Raw genomic sequence first — 17357 nt, 5'->3', positions numbered from 1 at the left:
TGTGCAGATAGTCTACAGTAATAATAGACAAACTGCCACTTTCTTTGTAAAAGAAATCCCGTCAACTAGAAAGAAGGCCTGGATCATTACAAAACCCCAATTAATATACTTGCAGTCTACATTCTAAAAGTAGAATCATTTGATAAACTTCTTTAAAAGGAGCCTTTTATTTTCAAAGAGGAGAAATAACCCAGGCTTCAAGAAATTTCAAGACACTTACACCCCCACCCTCAGCACCCAGGAGATGTTTACTTCCTTCCAACTCTGGAATGACAATTTGGATTGCTTGCTTCCTGCTTTGCTATGTGGACATTGTAAACTCCACCTACCAAATAGTTCCCTAAATACTATGCAAAAAGACATTGATGTGATGACCCTGTTCTTCCATAAGGAACGAAGTACATGCAGTGGTCCATGCCCTACATAAAATGCTTTTGAGAAAATCAGAAATAGGATCTAATGAAGGAACAAGAATCCAGAATAGGCTTTTACATTGGCAGGTAATCTTTAACTGTAATTCATGATTTGGGATTGATAGTTTGGGTTTCAAGACATTAAATTTGAGTGTATTTCAACAAATTATTTCCTAATATGAGATGAAATCCTGTAAGATATCTAAACATAAATAATGTCAAAATATAGCAAACTAAATAAGCAAAACTTATTTCCATGGAATGTAAAAACACATTTTCATGGAATAAGTTCAATGCTATAAGATAGTGACCGCTATCAACAGTAGCAAAGTCACATAAAATTCAACCTACATTTAATGACCCAAGGCCATAGGGAAAACCTCTTGTGGAAAATGAAATAGCTTCTGCTGGAGTCAAAAATAACTGGGAAAGTATGTGCTCTGACAAGTACTTATTTGCTAATAATAAATTAAAATGAAGATAAAACTCAACCCCCTGCTTCTATTGTTAATGTTAAACCACAGACAGTACACATGAGCCTAGGTCATATTTCCATGTATTCCTGATAAATAGATATATTTAGGTTTTATACTAACCAGATATAAAAGGAGGACTCATTCGTCCTTAGGGGCCTTGGTGATCACTTTTAAGTATGTTATTATCATGAACAGGTTATTATGTTATTATCATGTTGAACAGGTCAAAGAAAGAGAAATACAAACTTAATTATGAATGTTTAGTGTACTGTGTAAATTTTAGTATGTGGCAAACAATAGCATTTAACATAGACGCTGACACAGTTTGTGAACATGGCTTCCAGATGTCTTATATTAGATAAGTTAGTATGTCATTTGTACAAATAACGGAGTACACAAGGAACACCAGTTGGTAACTAGCTAACAAAACATTGAATCTCAGAAGCTGAAGTACTAACCCACTACATTTAAATATGTAACTAAATCTTGCTAGAGGGATGGTATAGTGGCTTGAATATGTTTGACCCAGGGACTGACACTATTAGGAGATTGGCCTTTTTGGAGGAGGTGTGCCTTTTTTGGAGGAAGTCTGTCACTTTGAAGGTAGGCTCTGAGACTGCTCATAGCTGCCTAGAAGCCAGTCTTCTGTTTGCCTTTGGAACAAGATGTAGAACCCTAAGCTTCCCCAGCACCGTGCCTGTCTGAACGTTGCCATGCTTTCTGTCATTAGTAAAATAGACTGAACATCTGAACCTCTATGCCAGCCTTAATTAAATGTCCTTTATAAGAGTTACCTTGATCACGGTGTTTCTTCAGAGTAATAGAAAACCTAAGGCAGAAGTTGGTACCAGGAGCAGGGTATTAGTGAAATATGCCTGAGCATGTGATAGGCCTGACCAGATTTTGTTTGAAGAAATGTGGATTTGGTGACTTTGGATTTGGGAAGCAGTGAAATGCTTTAAGTGGCGGTTAAGGGACCATCCTATTAGGAATAGGTAAGATGGCCGTGATTAGGGTGATCTGAACTGTGGAGGCATGCTAGTTCAAGAGGCTTCAGAAGAGAATTTTAGTATATGGCCAAGAGAGTGTTTCTATGTTTTGGTGAAGAATGTGGCTGCTTTTTGCCCCTGTCTGAAGAGACTATGCGAGGCAAAGGTGAAGATATTCAGGTTAATTGTACTGACAATGGAAGTCTCAAGAAAAGCCCAGCATAGATTGAGCAAATGCCACTATGAGCCAATTCTCCAGACACACATACCCATTAACATGCAGATATCTATAAACAGAAACTAGTCCAAATGATGGCGATTTGGAGGTCTAAGGGGATATAAAGATATTTCCTGTAATATGCAATTTCTAAAATATTAGCAAATTGAAGCTGTGTTAGGCGTATAGTGGTTAATGTGATCAACTATGAAGGCAATCATGACAAACTCATGACATAACTAATATTCGAAAGAAAAGGCAGGCACTTTTCTAAATATTGGGAATCAAAGGTCACAGTAAGGGGCCACATTTCATATCCTATGAAATACCAACATGTCATGGTGTCAGCAGAAGCTGTGACCAGCTACCAATTCCCAATCCCCCTTTTTCTGGGAAAACTGAACTTCCTTTTTCTCACCTAAACCAGAGTGGACGGGTGTCCCAAAAAGCTAGGTAATGTAAAGACAGAAATGAATGAGGTGTGACCAGGTTTCTGTCTCACACATCAGGCATTCCATAATTCCTACAGGAAGGAAGTACTGGTCTACTGTCTTACAGAAGAGCATGAATCGATACTCTACACATTTCACAAAGGCCAGCAGAGGTGCTGAACATTTAGCGATGGGAAGTATAACTTCAAGTCTACATTCTACTCTCCCATATAAAGACATCCCAGTTCCTCACAGATACGTGAGATCTTCATAGGCTATGCGAATTTAACTTATATATCTTAAAATATTTTAAACTAATGTGTAATGTTATGATCAGTTTTGTGTGTGTGTTTGTGTGTGTGTGTGTGTGTGTATGTTGCCCTTAGATTCCTCAATCTGTATGTACATAGAGTTGTGGTCCAGAGTTCTAGAAATTTCTACAAGAAGAAAGACCTCTCTGCTGTTTTGAAGGTTTTGTCCAGAGAAGCATATTTCCAACCAAACAGGTAGAAAAATAACACTTTTCTTCCAATTGCTTGTGAATGTAGAGAAACTTAGTGACCATGGTGTCAGAACACAGCCCTGTTCTCCATGTCTCATTCACTCACCTGCACCAGCTCCAAATCTCCATGTGCAGTGAGTTGTGTGGGTGTTGTCCTCGGCAACAGGGTCTTACCATCAAGTTGTAGAGAACAACTAATAGCCTTGGCGGTAGCCTGAGCTGTTTGGGGGTTCTTGTGGGACCCCTTTGGACAACACATAGATTAGATTTCACTCATTTTCAGTACTGTCAGCTTCGTTAAGATGGTGAGAGATGTCTAGTTGATACTCTGTTGCCCGGTCCAGTATGGCTGCATAATGGTAGGTGTGACTTAGTCCTGCCCCTGGATCATCACCAGGCCATTGATCCGCACATGCTGATAGCTGCTGTGGCCCTGAGACTGATCTTCTGTCTGTTCTATTTTACTTTCAGTCTCTCTTTCTGGGGAATACACTTCACCCATCACTCAGAGCTAATCATGCCACAATAAATGAAACAGATGCGGAATGAGGAATGGAAGTGGTCATGAGGCTGTGGAGGATGAGGAAGAGGCTTGGCCTTTAAGGCCATGGGAAAGGATGCCTACTTAGAACCTTCACCCCTGTGGAAGAGTGGAAGGTACTCTGCATGCTGCTGGAAGAGAAAGGTAACAACACCAACCCAGTTATACATCTTTCACTACTATCTATTCTTCATTGGCCACCCCAGCCTAGTCATCCGTATCACCCAGTAAGTAATATTTGGACTTAAATTCCCTGTGGCTCTTGCCATTTATTCTTTGATGAGGGTTATACCGTCATCCTGTGGCCTTCATTTTTCTAAAACTAGCAAAAACATTGAGGTGGTTGCTGGTATCAACAGTCTGTCATCTTCATCCAATGTTTGACTCAACTTGTTATCCATTATGTGTAGTTTTGTCTACACCTCTTTAAATTCCCAGTGAGTCGCATGTGTGCACCTGTCCGGGAGCTGTATCTCAGATCTAAGAATAGAACACATGCACACACACACACACACACACACACACACACACACACACACACAAACCTGTTATTCTTAAAATGCCTTTGCTAACTGAATGACTGGGCACTCCTAAAGCTTCCCCTGCTACCCCAGGCCAAGTCTGGGAAGTGCTGGTGAATGTTTACCTTACATGGCTGGTTGGCTTTATCTCCTCCTTTCTCCCAGTTCTGATTCTCAGTGTCCTACCCTTGTATCGCTCAGTGTTCCTCTGGTGCTCAGTCATTGGCTGCTGGCAACTTTATTGATGGATCAAAAAACAACTGAGTGCAAAGACCTTCAGTATCACTAAACACAGATTCCTGACTAAACCAGAAAAACCCTCCACAGTTATCTGTGGAATATAGTGGGAATATCTTGTTTTGACAATGTTGCACACTATGAACCGGGCTGCCAACCAGACCATGTGGATGAGCATTCCTAAAAAGAAGCTGTCTGTGAAGTCGGATTGATCAGAACTGCGATGATGTGGAGGTACTGGGATGCCTAGAGCCTAAAAACAATTTATCCTGAGCTATCTTTAGCGCTTATTAGCCATTTCTTGCCCATTTCTTTGTTGGGCCTAATGTACCATGACAGAGGAATACCTTTAGGAATGTGTTGAGTAGAACACAAGCTTCTACCAGCCTCAATATTAAGATTTCTTCTGATAGCATCTGGCCTGTGGCTGAATTTTCTGATTTGCCACAACACACTTTCTAATATCTAACTGAATAGCAACTTGATTTATGCCTGTTCTGATACTATAAATATTTCATGGAACTGCTTCCCCATAGGAACATGGAATCTGGAGGGACCTAAATTTCAGAGACAGGGTCTCTCACATTTGGCTCCAGAATAAATCTTACTCCATGGAGGCGAGAAAATTTCCTGTGTTGACAATCATCACATTCAACAAGGGACCATTTACTGCTTTACCCTGTACAGATAGCTAGAGGCCCTGGCCCTAGGGAAATTCTACTGTAGTATTCTTGGCTAGAACTTGCTGAGAGGTACAGTGAAGCCAAACTCCTGACATTCAGCATGATGTTGTTCTGCAGTACCTGGGTTACCTTCCTACCTGCCCAACACAGCAAGGGCAAGGCCATATGAAGAGTGTATCCATCCACCTTCCAGGGCAGGACTTCTCAGATGAAACTTTGTTCCAAAGTTACATTATTCTCATGACTGAAACTCTTTGAAAGGCTTAAAAAGAAAAATATAGTCTAGGAGAAATGAGTATTTTCTGCAGTGTCTGGTTAGAAGCTGGAAAGTCCATAGATTTTCAGGAGACTGGCAGCTCATAACCTCGCCAAGAGAATGTGCTCTAAATAGGTCATTATGTGAACTCTGTGTAATGCAAGTGCTGTGTCAAGGAATCCAGAAATTTCAGTGTCCACCCTCTAGACTTACTTTTGAGACAGGATCTCCTTTCTATCAATATATCACAACACTTAGGGCAAGGTCATAGAGGCAATGGAAGTCTTTAACAGTTCAGGGGCTAGAGAGATGGGTTAGGGGTTAAACGCACTTGTTCTTACAGAGGACCAGGTTCCATTCCCAGCACCCACATGGTAGCTCACAAATATCTATAACCCTAGTCCCAGGGGATCCAACACCCCATTCTGGTCACTTCAGGCTCCAGGCATTCACACGCTGCACAGGCACATATGCAAGGTACTCATGTAAGCAAAACACTCATACACATAAAAATAAAGGTTTATACTTCAGAGAGGATTAGTTTTTTAAAGAACACACACACACATTACTAGATAAAACTAGTTTATTATATCCAAAGTCCCAGCATAAATTTATATAAACAAGGCATCTGCCAGGCTTGGAGGAGCTGCTGGCTCAATCAGAACATCATGCCTTCCAGTCCGTCCTCCATGAATTTCTTATAAAGTGCCATAAACTTCGCCACAAATGCTTCCAAATGATAAATGGCTTTGCTGCCCAGCTGCAGCCGATGCTCATAATAGGCTGCCATCTGTGCCACTTCCCCTTTCAGCTGCCCATCACAGTTATGCAGGAGTTCTGAGAGCAGGCCCTGCAGGAAGTACGGACGACTTACAACGCAGTCAAGGGGAAAAAGGCCAAACATGTACATACTTTTCACCCAGTACATGCAAAGCCTTACTGTAGTTGTTATGTGTGTATGCAGGTGTCTATACCTGTGTGTGTGAATCAACAAGCCAAAACACTTAAAATATCATGTATACAATGAAACCTGGAGCTTTTCCAAGTCTTCCAAGCTTCAGACACAGAAAAACTCCTGCAACAGTCTGAGTTAAAAGACTGTTTGTTTTTCTTTCTTAATGGTGCAAAAGAAATGCATAAGCAGCAGAGGCTGTATTCTGGTACAAGTGAGATTATGCAGACTAAGCAGGTTGCATGTACATGTGTATTTAGGAATATTTCATATATGCATGTATGTAACAACGATTGATGAAAAGAGGACGTGAAGGTGAAAGAGAGCAGAGAAGAATATGGAAGGGCTTACAGTGAGGAAAGAAAAGGAGAAATGGTGATATTCCAATTTCTAAAAGTAAAATGATTAAAAATTACTTGTATCCTGAATCTCGACCTTTGACAAGCTAGGGATATGTAATATATATTATCTTGAGCCCCTGGCGCCAAGTTGGGAACTATTCCAGTCCACCACGCAACCCTGATGGCAACAGCTAATAATCTTCAGCACCCATATCATCACTAACCTGTGCTGTCTGATGGGTAAGAAAGCTGTCATCTACACTAAATAATCTTCTACTCGTTTGAGAAAGTTCTCACTATTGTCCAGGGTGATGTGCTCCAGAGATCCTTCTACCTCATTCAAGGTGAGGCCAACATATTTGGCCATGCCAGTTTGAACATGTTCAACTTATGACAGCTTCATCAGGAAGAAGCCCACCGTAATTTGAGAGCATCTGTATGCAGTTGCACAAGGGTACAAGGTTCTAAGCACAGGGATAGTTACTGCCACATTCATTACAATATTTATAATAATGCATAAGCAACTCAAAATTTCATCAGTAAAGACCACCTTCAAGAAAATGACATGGTTGTACAATGGGGTATCATCTATCTTATAATGCTGAATGAAAATTCAGTACAATGAACAGACTACACACTAACAAGTAAACACACACACAAGGCACTTGTTATTAGGTGAAAGATGCTACTAATGCAAAGTATTAACTTCTGTATATAAAAAAACACATCTTTCTTATTGTATTCAGTATAATTTGATTTTGTTCACAGTACTGTACAAGTTTAAAAGAAACAAACAGAACCCCATGAATATCCCCAACCAGTAAATCTTGCTAAGAGGCTAGCTGACCAATCCTACACATCCCAGACTATAGCAATATCTTCAGCTTCATTTCTGCGTATACCCTGTCTTTCCTGGAATGCCTGTTCACTAGGCATTCAGAGTCCCGTCCTTAGTTCTGAGTGCCAGCGGAAAGGCCCTTTCCCTTCCATGGCTGTGTGCAACTGGGTTCCATTATTACTCTATCACTTTCCTTCCTCTGAAACGTTCTTGTCTCCCATGTCACTCCCTAGAACAAACTGTCACAGCTAAGGTCTTCCCTCCCTTCTCCGGTGGTCCCCTAATGGTGCCTGCACACAGAATGAATCACTATGTGCAGAATTAACAAAATGTTATAGATGATGAATATACCTTAGCAGGACAAAAGCTCTGTGATCATATGGCCGGTGTCCACTCTTTAGCTCTGAAAGCTGAAGCTGTAAAATGGAGCCACCTACCTTCATTATTACCTCAGGAGGGATACAATGAGTGAGAAGCTCATAGAGCCGTCCACGGACTTCAAGGAGCCTATATAAAACAAAGCAATTGCTATTCTGTGATAAAAAGGAGCAACTTTAATAAACAGTCAGAATAAATAGTTCCGTGTTCTTTATGTATCAGCTTGATGCAGAGAGAAGCTTTCCTCCAACATGTATGCTGTGAACGAGAGACAGTCCTGGGCTGTCCCATTTTAGTTTGTCTGATTGGACAAACTCATTCTGTGGCCCCCGTGGCCTGAGCCTCACTAGATAGCTCATGTTGGCTTTAGTCAGTAGCCATCTTCCCGCCTCACCTTCCTAGAATATACCAACATGGCCAAGGATTGGTTGCTTTTTAAAAAGTTTTTTTCCATACATTTTTAACAGTAGGTATTTATAACAGTCCGTTATCACACTACTGGAGAGAAAACAAGACACAACGTTTGGTGGATAAGCTGCTTATTGTACAAACCTGATGACCTGAGGTTTGATTTCCTAAAAGCCATGGTGGAAGAAGACAATAAACTCCCAAAAGTCATCTTCTGACCTCCACATAGTGACATACTCATGACTGCATACACATACGTGCACACACACACACACACACACACACACACACACAGAGAGAGAGAGAGAGAGAGACAGAGACAGAGAGACAGAGAGAGAGACAGAGAGAGAGAGAGATCTTGAAATGCAAAGTTTGAGCACACCCCACAAGGAATAGAAGACACTACTGACATATCACATACTATGTTTATGCATCTTTTCTAGACAGAATGTTATGCTCAATGTATCTACAGAGTGGCTGTAAAACGACTGGGGCGTCACCAGTCAATCACAGCAATGAGGTGACTGATATGAGCATAAAGTATGACCACCTAGTGTTAAGCAATACAGCAGGGACACAAAGCTGACCTTCACAAAAGGGACAGACCAGAGCTGCCAGGTAGGCAAATCCTGGCTAAGTCAATAGGGTACCAAACCTCTGAGCCCTTAACTCACGACATTTCAGGAGGGCGTGAAGGAAAAGCACACATTGCATATCAACAAGAATAAGTAATATTCCTGAAACGGAGAAAACAATCGCCTTTGCCTTTCTAGAATACACTACTTGAACCAAAAGAAAAAAACAACTACCCAGGTTTCTGAGGAAGCTACTGCAGATGTTCCTCTCTAGGTTAATCAAGATAGTGACTTAGAAGTTTTCTTAAAGGTAGGCATTCAGACTCTTTTTTTTTTTTTTGCCACAGCAAGAGTATAATGTAGCAGTTCCTAGAATATCTCACTAACCACCTCCACTAAGTGATGTTGTTAAAAACCCTAAAAAACCATAACTTGTCTGAAACCAACTCAAAAGAGAAACACACACACACACACACACACACACACACACACACACACACACACACACACTCCTCTCACTCAGGTTCTCATGGCTGTACTCAATGTTCTGTACCCTAAGATGAACTCCCACTAGAGACCAAGGATGAGGCTGTGTTTCAGTGAGCCCAAGAAATGCAGCAGTACAACAGCAGGGAACCTAAGCTGCCATAAGCGAAACTACCAGCTGAGGTATTTTCAGTACTGTCCACTTCAGAGTAACAAACCCAAACATGAACAACTCTAGAGGACGTAATAAGATGATGCTTTCTAAGAACTCTGTATTTCTCTTCATAGATCCTACCCTCGGCATGGCTGTGTCCATCACTACCCACCCTATATATCCAAACTATAGTCCAACACTACAGTTCCAGAGCATTATCACACACTCTCTTTACTTTATGTGTTAAAGCAAAACAGTATCATCAAGATAGAAATGAAATGCTGGAAATCTAAGGTGAAGTCGCTTGTCTAGGACATTTGACTATGTCAGGATGACAGCTGGAAGGCCAGACAACTTCAAGGCAATTACAACAATTACAATTATTCTTCTAGCCTGAGCACACTAGGCAGTTCATGCTGTGCACTGAAACTAAGCTACCTAACATTCTGGAAAAGAAACTGAAAGAGTTCAAATTTTATTTTATAAATAAAGTTCAAATGTATAGGTTAACAGATTAAGAAAAAGCATAAACTACTTAGCCCACTATATTTCAGATCTTAATTGGTAATTTTTTTCCCTTTCAAATGAGGCCCAAGACTGATATACTTGTAAATGTCATGGTATCTCTGCCTCCCACACAGTTACCTCTGTGGCGTCTGCTGACTGACAATGGCATTTGCAGTCTCCCTCAGATACACCTCCCAGTCTGTCTCAGGGATTTCTTGGTCTTCAGTAAAAGGGTATCTATGAGACAAACAGAAAAGAAATGAACAACAAACTCTCATGTCCCCAAGTGCCGCACTACGCGTGGTAATCGCCCCACTCACTGCTGCACTCTGCAGGCTTCACACATGAGTAAGGCTTTCCTGAGGTTTCTGCACGACTTCTCGGCCAGCCTATGAGCCAATTTCAAAGGAAGAGCCAGACCTTCCTTCTTGCAGACAGTGGATAGTACACTGCAAATCTGTAAGAGAAAATAACGAAGAGGAGAAGCACAGTGACGCAATTTCTAACTACTGTTAGCATCAGTGTGGAGGCCTTTCACAGGGCTGCTTTGCGCTGCCTCCTACAGGGCACAGATGGTGCTGTCAGCACAACTAGGAGCAGGAAAGTGAAACCACCCGGTGCTACTGCGTATGACTTCCACTGTCTACTGTAAGTTGGAAAGGCGTCTACTGTGAGAAACCAGGACATTTTATTGACAACTGTTAAGATAAAAAGGGAAACATTGCACTGACCCCAACCCCGAGGAACCAGGAATTGTCACATTAGCTATGTCCCCTATGTTCCTATTCCCCCTACAACTAAGTAAATCAGCTTGGGGCAAAAGACACTAAATTCTTCAGAGGATTTTGCGAAGCTTGGCGAATTCCTCATACTAATCTATTAAGAGTAAAAGACAAAGAGAACATGTTCTATATTTGGATTCGCCACTAAACACGTCACTGTCACTTGGCACCTATTAATGGCTGGCCTTTGGCTCTGTCTGCAGCCCTTCAATGACTGACAGGCTGTACTATGTTTCAGAAAACAAAACTAGAGCTGAATGAAGTGTTTCTGGAAAACAATCCAACTTACATCTTCGATGCTGGGAGCAGGCACTCGAACTGCTAGGCACCTGCTTCGGATCGGGGGTATCACCTTAGATGTGGAATTGCAGCACAAGATCAGCCTGCAGGTAGACATGTATTTCTCCATGGTCCTGCGCAGGGCATGCTGAGCATCCTTAGTGAGTTTGTCCACCTCTGTCAATAATACCACTGGGTCAAAGAGAAACAAAACCAGCTTTAACTGGAGGCCACTGAAGCTTTAAGTTCTGCCTTTACGATGTCCTCGTTAACCAGCATGAGATCCTAAATAGATGCCTGATAGTCTACTTCTACCTTGGAAAAGCACAAATCAGACTTACAGAAGAATATTTTTAGCTTTTGAAATTTTATGATCAAACAAAATTAAGAAACATTGGTCAAAATGAAGCTAACTTAGGACATCCCACTCCAGCCTTTACCATTGGTAACAAAGCTGCAAAACAAGAACGTGCTGAACTAGCTCTAAGTCATCCGCTGACACTCTGGAAATCTGTGGGTGCCACTAAGAAGAGAGTATGGCAGCACAAACAGGATGACAGCATCTGGCGGCATTCTGGGCTAGGACCAATCAGTCAGCCTTAAGTGGTTCAGGCACGGTGCAAGGGGCCAATCCAACTTTTAGATTTTGTTATCCTGTTTCCAAGCGATGGCAGTAGCAGCAGGGGTTTCATTTTAGATCCGCCCACAGACAAAGCAATGTCAAACTACATCCACATTTGTGCTGACAGGACCAATGACAAAGAAGCGGCATCACGCTTGAATGAGAGAGAAAGGAGGAATCCATGACACTTGTCCCAACGGTTAGGGGCCAAACAAACCCTAAACTGCCACAGGAAACACTGGGAGTCACACCAGTATCAAAGCAGAACTTGTAAGCAGATGCAGGCTGCATAGGGCCCAACCTGTGGCAGAGAACACGGGACCCTGCAACAATAAGGTCTGGGCAAGTGGAGGTTCTTAAAAACGCTAAGATGATATTCCACACAGAGCCCAGCAGCAGAAGTTGGCGGAGGAAAGCAGGAAACAGACAGGGACAGGCAAGTCAAGTGACAGGAAAAGCAAAGGAGTAGAGACTGCGGCACGGAACCATGCGCCTCACCGCTTTCTGAAAATGAAACATAGGACCTCCTAAGGACCAAACCTAGAAAACCCCTTTCTGGCCTCCTACTTTCAAAGACTACAGGAAAATCTGCGTTTTTTAAATTCACATTTTATAAAAAATAGTCAACAGGAAAGAAACATATTGAATTCAAAGGTCTAAGAAATACATTATTTTTAAGTAACCATAAATGTAATAGAAAAAAACATGTTAATCTAACTGTGGAAGCACACGTGACAGTTCAGATATTAAAAAAAAAAAAAAAAAAAAAAAAAAAAAAAAGTGGGCATAAACCTCAGTTCTAGTGAAGCAGAGACGGGTGTATCCCTAGAACTCACTGCCCTGTCAGCAGAGCTGAAATCAGTGAGACCCTGCCTCAGTGACGATGAAGAATGAGCTAGGAAGACAGGAGTGTCAACCTCCATCCTCAACATGCACTGGCACATGTGTGCATTGTATGTTGTTTCTTATTTTACATGATTTGTACTCCCATTATCTTCTGAAATGTCAAACAGGCACCACAGACAGAAGACTGAACACCATGAGCAGGGACCAGGGCTTCGATTCATGTCTTTTCTTTCTTTCTTTGTGACAGGTCTCTACATGCAGGCCTGACTGACTGTCCTAGAGCTCACTCTATAAATCAGGCTGGCCTGCAACTTACAGAGACCCTCCTGTCTCTGTGTCCCTCGTGCCCAGACTGAGGGTGGGCACAACGGTGCACAGTATGCATTCGTTTGTAACTCCAGTATAAGAGTGCTGAGGGTGCCCAGCCTCAGAGAAAGCACCCTTGCCACCTACCTTTGAAGTCTCTTTGTGAGCTGGTTTCAAGCTGTTGTGACTGGGCCACTGTCTTCAGCATCTCCTGAATTACGACCCGGTCGCTGTTTCCCGCATCACTGTACATCAGCAGAACGATGGTTACATGGATGTAAACATTCACCAAGCACTGCATGGATGTAAACATTCACCAAGCACTGCACCCTCCTTAATCTGTTATCACATCAACAATATCCGCGAGTTTGCTTTCTTCTCTTTTGTTTTTAAGGTATACTGGTTCTGAATTTGAATCCTCCTCCATCAGGCTCCACAGTATACCACCATGCTCGGCTACAATTAAAGAGCTTGTGCTTAAATTTTTTGTTGATACTAGTAATGTCTAATTACAATCATGAACCGTGAAACATGAGGTCTTTTAGGCTCAGTAACAAATCTAAAATCACCACTAAAAACACTGTGTTCTTACAGTAGTTAATTATTTTTTTTTACTCAGACAACAAAACTATCAGTTTAACAAGTATCTTGATAATGTCTTAATAGTAACAGACACTTGAAATTGCACAACAGTTTTTCTTTACTTGTTACAGCTGGATCACAATGTCTGGATACTGGTGATCATGTTCACAGTCAAATAACTAGACTGTTTCCCCCAAGTAGCCTATGGAGCAAACACACTTACTTTTGTAATTTGATCCCTTCCCAATCTTTTCCTTGATGTATCCCCTCAGGGTTATTCTAAGGTTCATACAGAACGTACACAGGGACTGCCACCAAATCCACATACACAGGAGCTCAGGCCTCCTCCTTCTACTCCCTCCATTGCACAGACACCTCAGTGACACGGACCATGGTACCCACTGTCCTAAGGACCTCTGACAACAGTATGTTTTTTAAAAATTCTTTAAGCTGGAGGACAATGACTGGATTTTGTTTTGTTTGTTTATTTGTTTTGCTAAGTCTCTAACTACTTTTCTAAGAATATTTAGGAGCACTTTACCTGGGATTAACTTCAAGGTGGTAGTTACTTGCAATGGTGCTGATTTCGATTTTTTTTTTAGATGGAGTCTGTGAATGAAACAAGAATCAGTTCAACAATTAATTATTGGCTGTCTTCTTTTTATTTCACGTGTCACTAAATCACCACTGCCAACTCTACAGTCTTCCAGGTTAACATAGAAATGAAAGAATATTCATAGGATCAGTGCTCCATAAAAAATTAATATATAAAGAGAGAAAATGTCATACATACCTACTTTGCTTTTCCCACTTACTAATGTGCCTTTGCTACCTCTCAGACCACTGGCGTGAGGTCATGACCGTGTTAGCAACTCATAACATGCATGTTCTACAACTAATTACCCTTACGGGTTTTTACTTTGTAGACACTGTGCATGTCTGTGTCACCTGTCTCTAGACCCGCTGGCTAAACAAGAAATTAACATGTCTGGTAAGGAAACACTTCCATACACTTGCACCCCTATAATGCCTCACCATGGGCCTCAAGACACGAGTCAACAAGCCACAGACTTGCTACATCCTCTCAAAGTAATGCAAAGCCAGGGCTCAAGTTGGTGAATTGCATTTTGCCTTAAGATTTGCTATTTCCATTTCTCAAAATTAATACATCTCAACAGTTTCTCTCGCCTGTTGTCCCTTCAAATAAACGTACCTTCCCTTAAGCTAGTTTACATTAAACAATCTATTTCTAGGGATGAACTAATACACCCAACTTCACGATTCTCTTCCTAACTTATCTCATTTCAGAGATATTCTCCATATGGAGTTTAGGGTGGCATCATACACGTTTTAAACATCGGATTCTGACTGAAATTTATACCGTAACTTGGGACAGAGAGTTTTAAATATTAAGCCTCCCATGTGAGAACACACTTCACATTTCTATTAGTTCAGTTCCTTTGTCCTGTAGAATGTTGTTTCTTCTGAGATAATTCAACATTACCCTCCTGAAGACTCTATTAATAGCATGACCATCCACGCCACGCATTTTTGCCTTTTTGAATACAAAATACCACTAAGACACTATATGAGATGCCATAAAGGGCTTAAAAATAGGCATGATGTATTCTCTACACAACTTCAAAACAAATATAATCTTGCCGAGGTAAAAGATAAAAAAACATGACCAAGGCACCCTATACACTACCATGCGTAAGGAACTGCTAATTCTGCGGGGCTGAGTACATGGAAGAGAAGGGCATTTCAGGGACTGGGGAGATGGCTGAGTGAAATACACTTGCTGTGGGGACAAGTGCAAGCCTGATGACTCCACATAGACCTCTAGCACTGGTACAAATGCGACCTTCTAATACTGGGGGACTTCACTGAGTGGGAAAGGCAGAGACAGGAGAAGCTCCCAGAGCGCCCAGGTCTGCCGGCCGGGCTTGGGAGATAGCAAGGAAATGTTTGTCATAAACAAAATGGAGGAGGAGAGGACTGGCAGCTGACAGTTCTCCTCACCCCACCTTCACGATCATGAGCACACAGGCACACAACTTCCTAAGTCACACACCAGGCAACCAGTGCTGGTGTATACACACGACCCAGATTGAAAAGCCTCCACCTGAGACGCTTACTGTGATAGTCTGATGCTCAATTCTCAGTTTTTCCACCCCAACACCATAAAGTTCCCGCAAAATACACATAATTCTTGTCTTTTTTCCAGCGCCTGATGGTCCATATACTAAAAGGTGAGGAAAGTCTCCACACTGCACCTAAGGGGGTTTGGGGAGAGAAAAAAGACATTTGATCCTTAGGTGAACCACGTTAAACAAACCACTTTAAAAGTACGAAGATACTCTGTTTATCCTCCAACTTCAAAAGAAAATGTACCAAACTCTGGACACTAATGTAATCTAACTTACATGCACAACTACAGAACAGGCAAGGAAAAATGCTAAATGCTTAAAAGCAAGTTTAACTAAGCTATCTGAAGGGCCCCTCTGAAAATAAGGGATGCTAGAAAGCGAAATAGATTTCTGTAACTAAGGCAAATGCTTGTCTAGCTCGGGTTCCCCCAAAATGGCCCTCTTGCTCAGAAGTAGTTGCACTGATTTCCTTGTAAGTTCAATTGCAAGATACAGAAGAACTTTCACGCTAGATCAGGGTTGATGCAAAGCTATGGAAGGGACAGCTGTAACAGTGCTATCAAACGAAAGAGAACTATTAATTAGCATGGGGGTTTGATCTTGCCACTAGAAAACCGAACACTAAAGCCACTGCCAGGAAAACCGGTATTTGTACAAATGAAGTATAACGTTCTATTTTAAATTAGTGCATTCATCACAAAACAAAAAATCTAAAACACACCTTCACTTCTCCCTCGCCTCTTCCAAAAGCTCTCACAAGAAGGACAGCGGCATTTGTTAAAGCAATTTCTTCTTTTCATTAAAGACTTAGCTGTGATTCTGCAGAGTAGCTAAGTAACTAAGAACAGGGTCCCGAGCACAGTCACCTCCATCGGCTTCCCATCTTGCACCCTGTAGCAGGAGAGCCTATCTGGCCCTTGCAGTAACAGACTGTCGGGGCACACCCCCTTCCCCGCCCCCTACAGCGGGTGCTTGCTCTTTATTCTCCACACTGGACTTCTTCGAGTCCCCCCACCAAACTCATAGTAACCCCGCAGCAAAAACCACTGCACTTTGAGGAACCCGTCACTCCGACCCCCTCGCTGACACTGGGGCGCCCGCCTCCTCCCTTCCCCGGGCCGTGCAGGAAGCCGCCGAGCGGGGCGGCCTCCTCCCTCCCGGTCTGCTCACCAGGTTGCGCAGCTGTGCTGCCTGTTCCTTGTGATAGTCCAGCCGGGCAAGGGAGCTCGGCCGGTATTTGTCCACCCAGAGGCTCATGGCTGCTTCCCAGTCCCCCCGCAAGTGAGCCCGTCAACTAGACCGGAGAGTTTTCCCGCGAGCGCGAAAGGGCGCGACGTCATTTCCGGCAGCCGCCGACTTCCGGCGAGGGAGACTGGGAAATCCTAGCAGGGGCCTGAAATAGTGGCTGCAGTTCCTGCTACCGCCACTACCCCAACAGTCGCTGCGTTTATGGGGCAATCGCTGTCCCTTTGTTCTCTGTGACATTTTAGAAACCATTATAAGGAATTAAAAATATATCTCTGACAGTCAGGACGTCCAATCTTAGTGCTGAGGGAAGGAAGTTTCCTCCATTTTGTTCTTTTGTTTATTCACGGATTCACTTCATTCTGATTAGCGCTGCATCATTTCTTATCTTTATTTGTAGAGCTGTTTTTCTTTAAAATAATAAACAAGCAAACAAACGTCAATGGTCAGTAAGCATTTGCCTGCACGCCTCTGTGAACTATGTTCTGAAGTGAGAGTAAAGAAATGCGGGAGCAAAAGCACTGAGGGGCCATGTTTAAAGACGCTGGGATTGTGACCATGGAAAGACGTTCAGGGATGAAGAGTGAGGTAGGTGCTACTGTGATTTGGCAACAGTGCCCAGAAACATGACAACTTCCAT

The 17357-nt window shown here is 42.3% G+C and overlaps 1 protein-coding gene across 1 annotated transcript; it reads right to left on the bottom strand.

Annotated features, from left to right (window-relative positions):
• Positions 1-5871: 5871 nt before the first annotated feature.
• Positions 5872-16778, bottom strand: RFC3 (replication factor C subunit 3). The gene is made up of 9 exons (XM_080940551.1): positions 16643-16778; positions 15461-15598; positions 13864-13931; positions 12888-12985; positions 10977-11158; positions 10226-10362; positions 10044-10142; positions 7835-7904; positions 5872-6116 (listed from the first exon to the last, which is right to left on the bottom strand). Exons 1-9 carry the CDS (start codon positions 16727-16729, stop codon positions 5925-5927), a joined length of 1071 nt encoding a protein of 356 aa, XP_080796677.1. The 5' UTR covers positions 16730-16778; the 3' UTR covers positions 5872-5924.
• Positions 16779-17357: the final 579 nt, after the last annotated feature.

This window comes from Micromys minutus (assembly GCF_963924665.1).
Source record: "Micromys minutus genome assembly, chromosome: 29".
Taxonomy (NCBI): Eukaryota; Metazoa; Chordata; class Mammalia; order Rodentia; family Muridae; genus Micromys; species Micromys minutus.
Note: the sequence above shows the minus strand (reverse complement) of the source record. Positions and strands in the feature narration are given on the sequence as shown.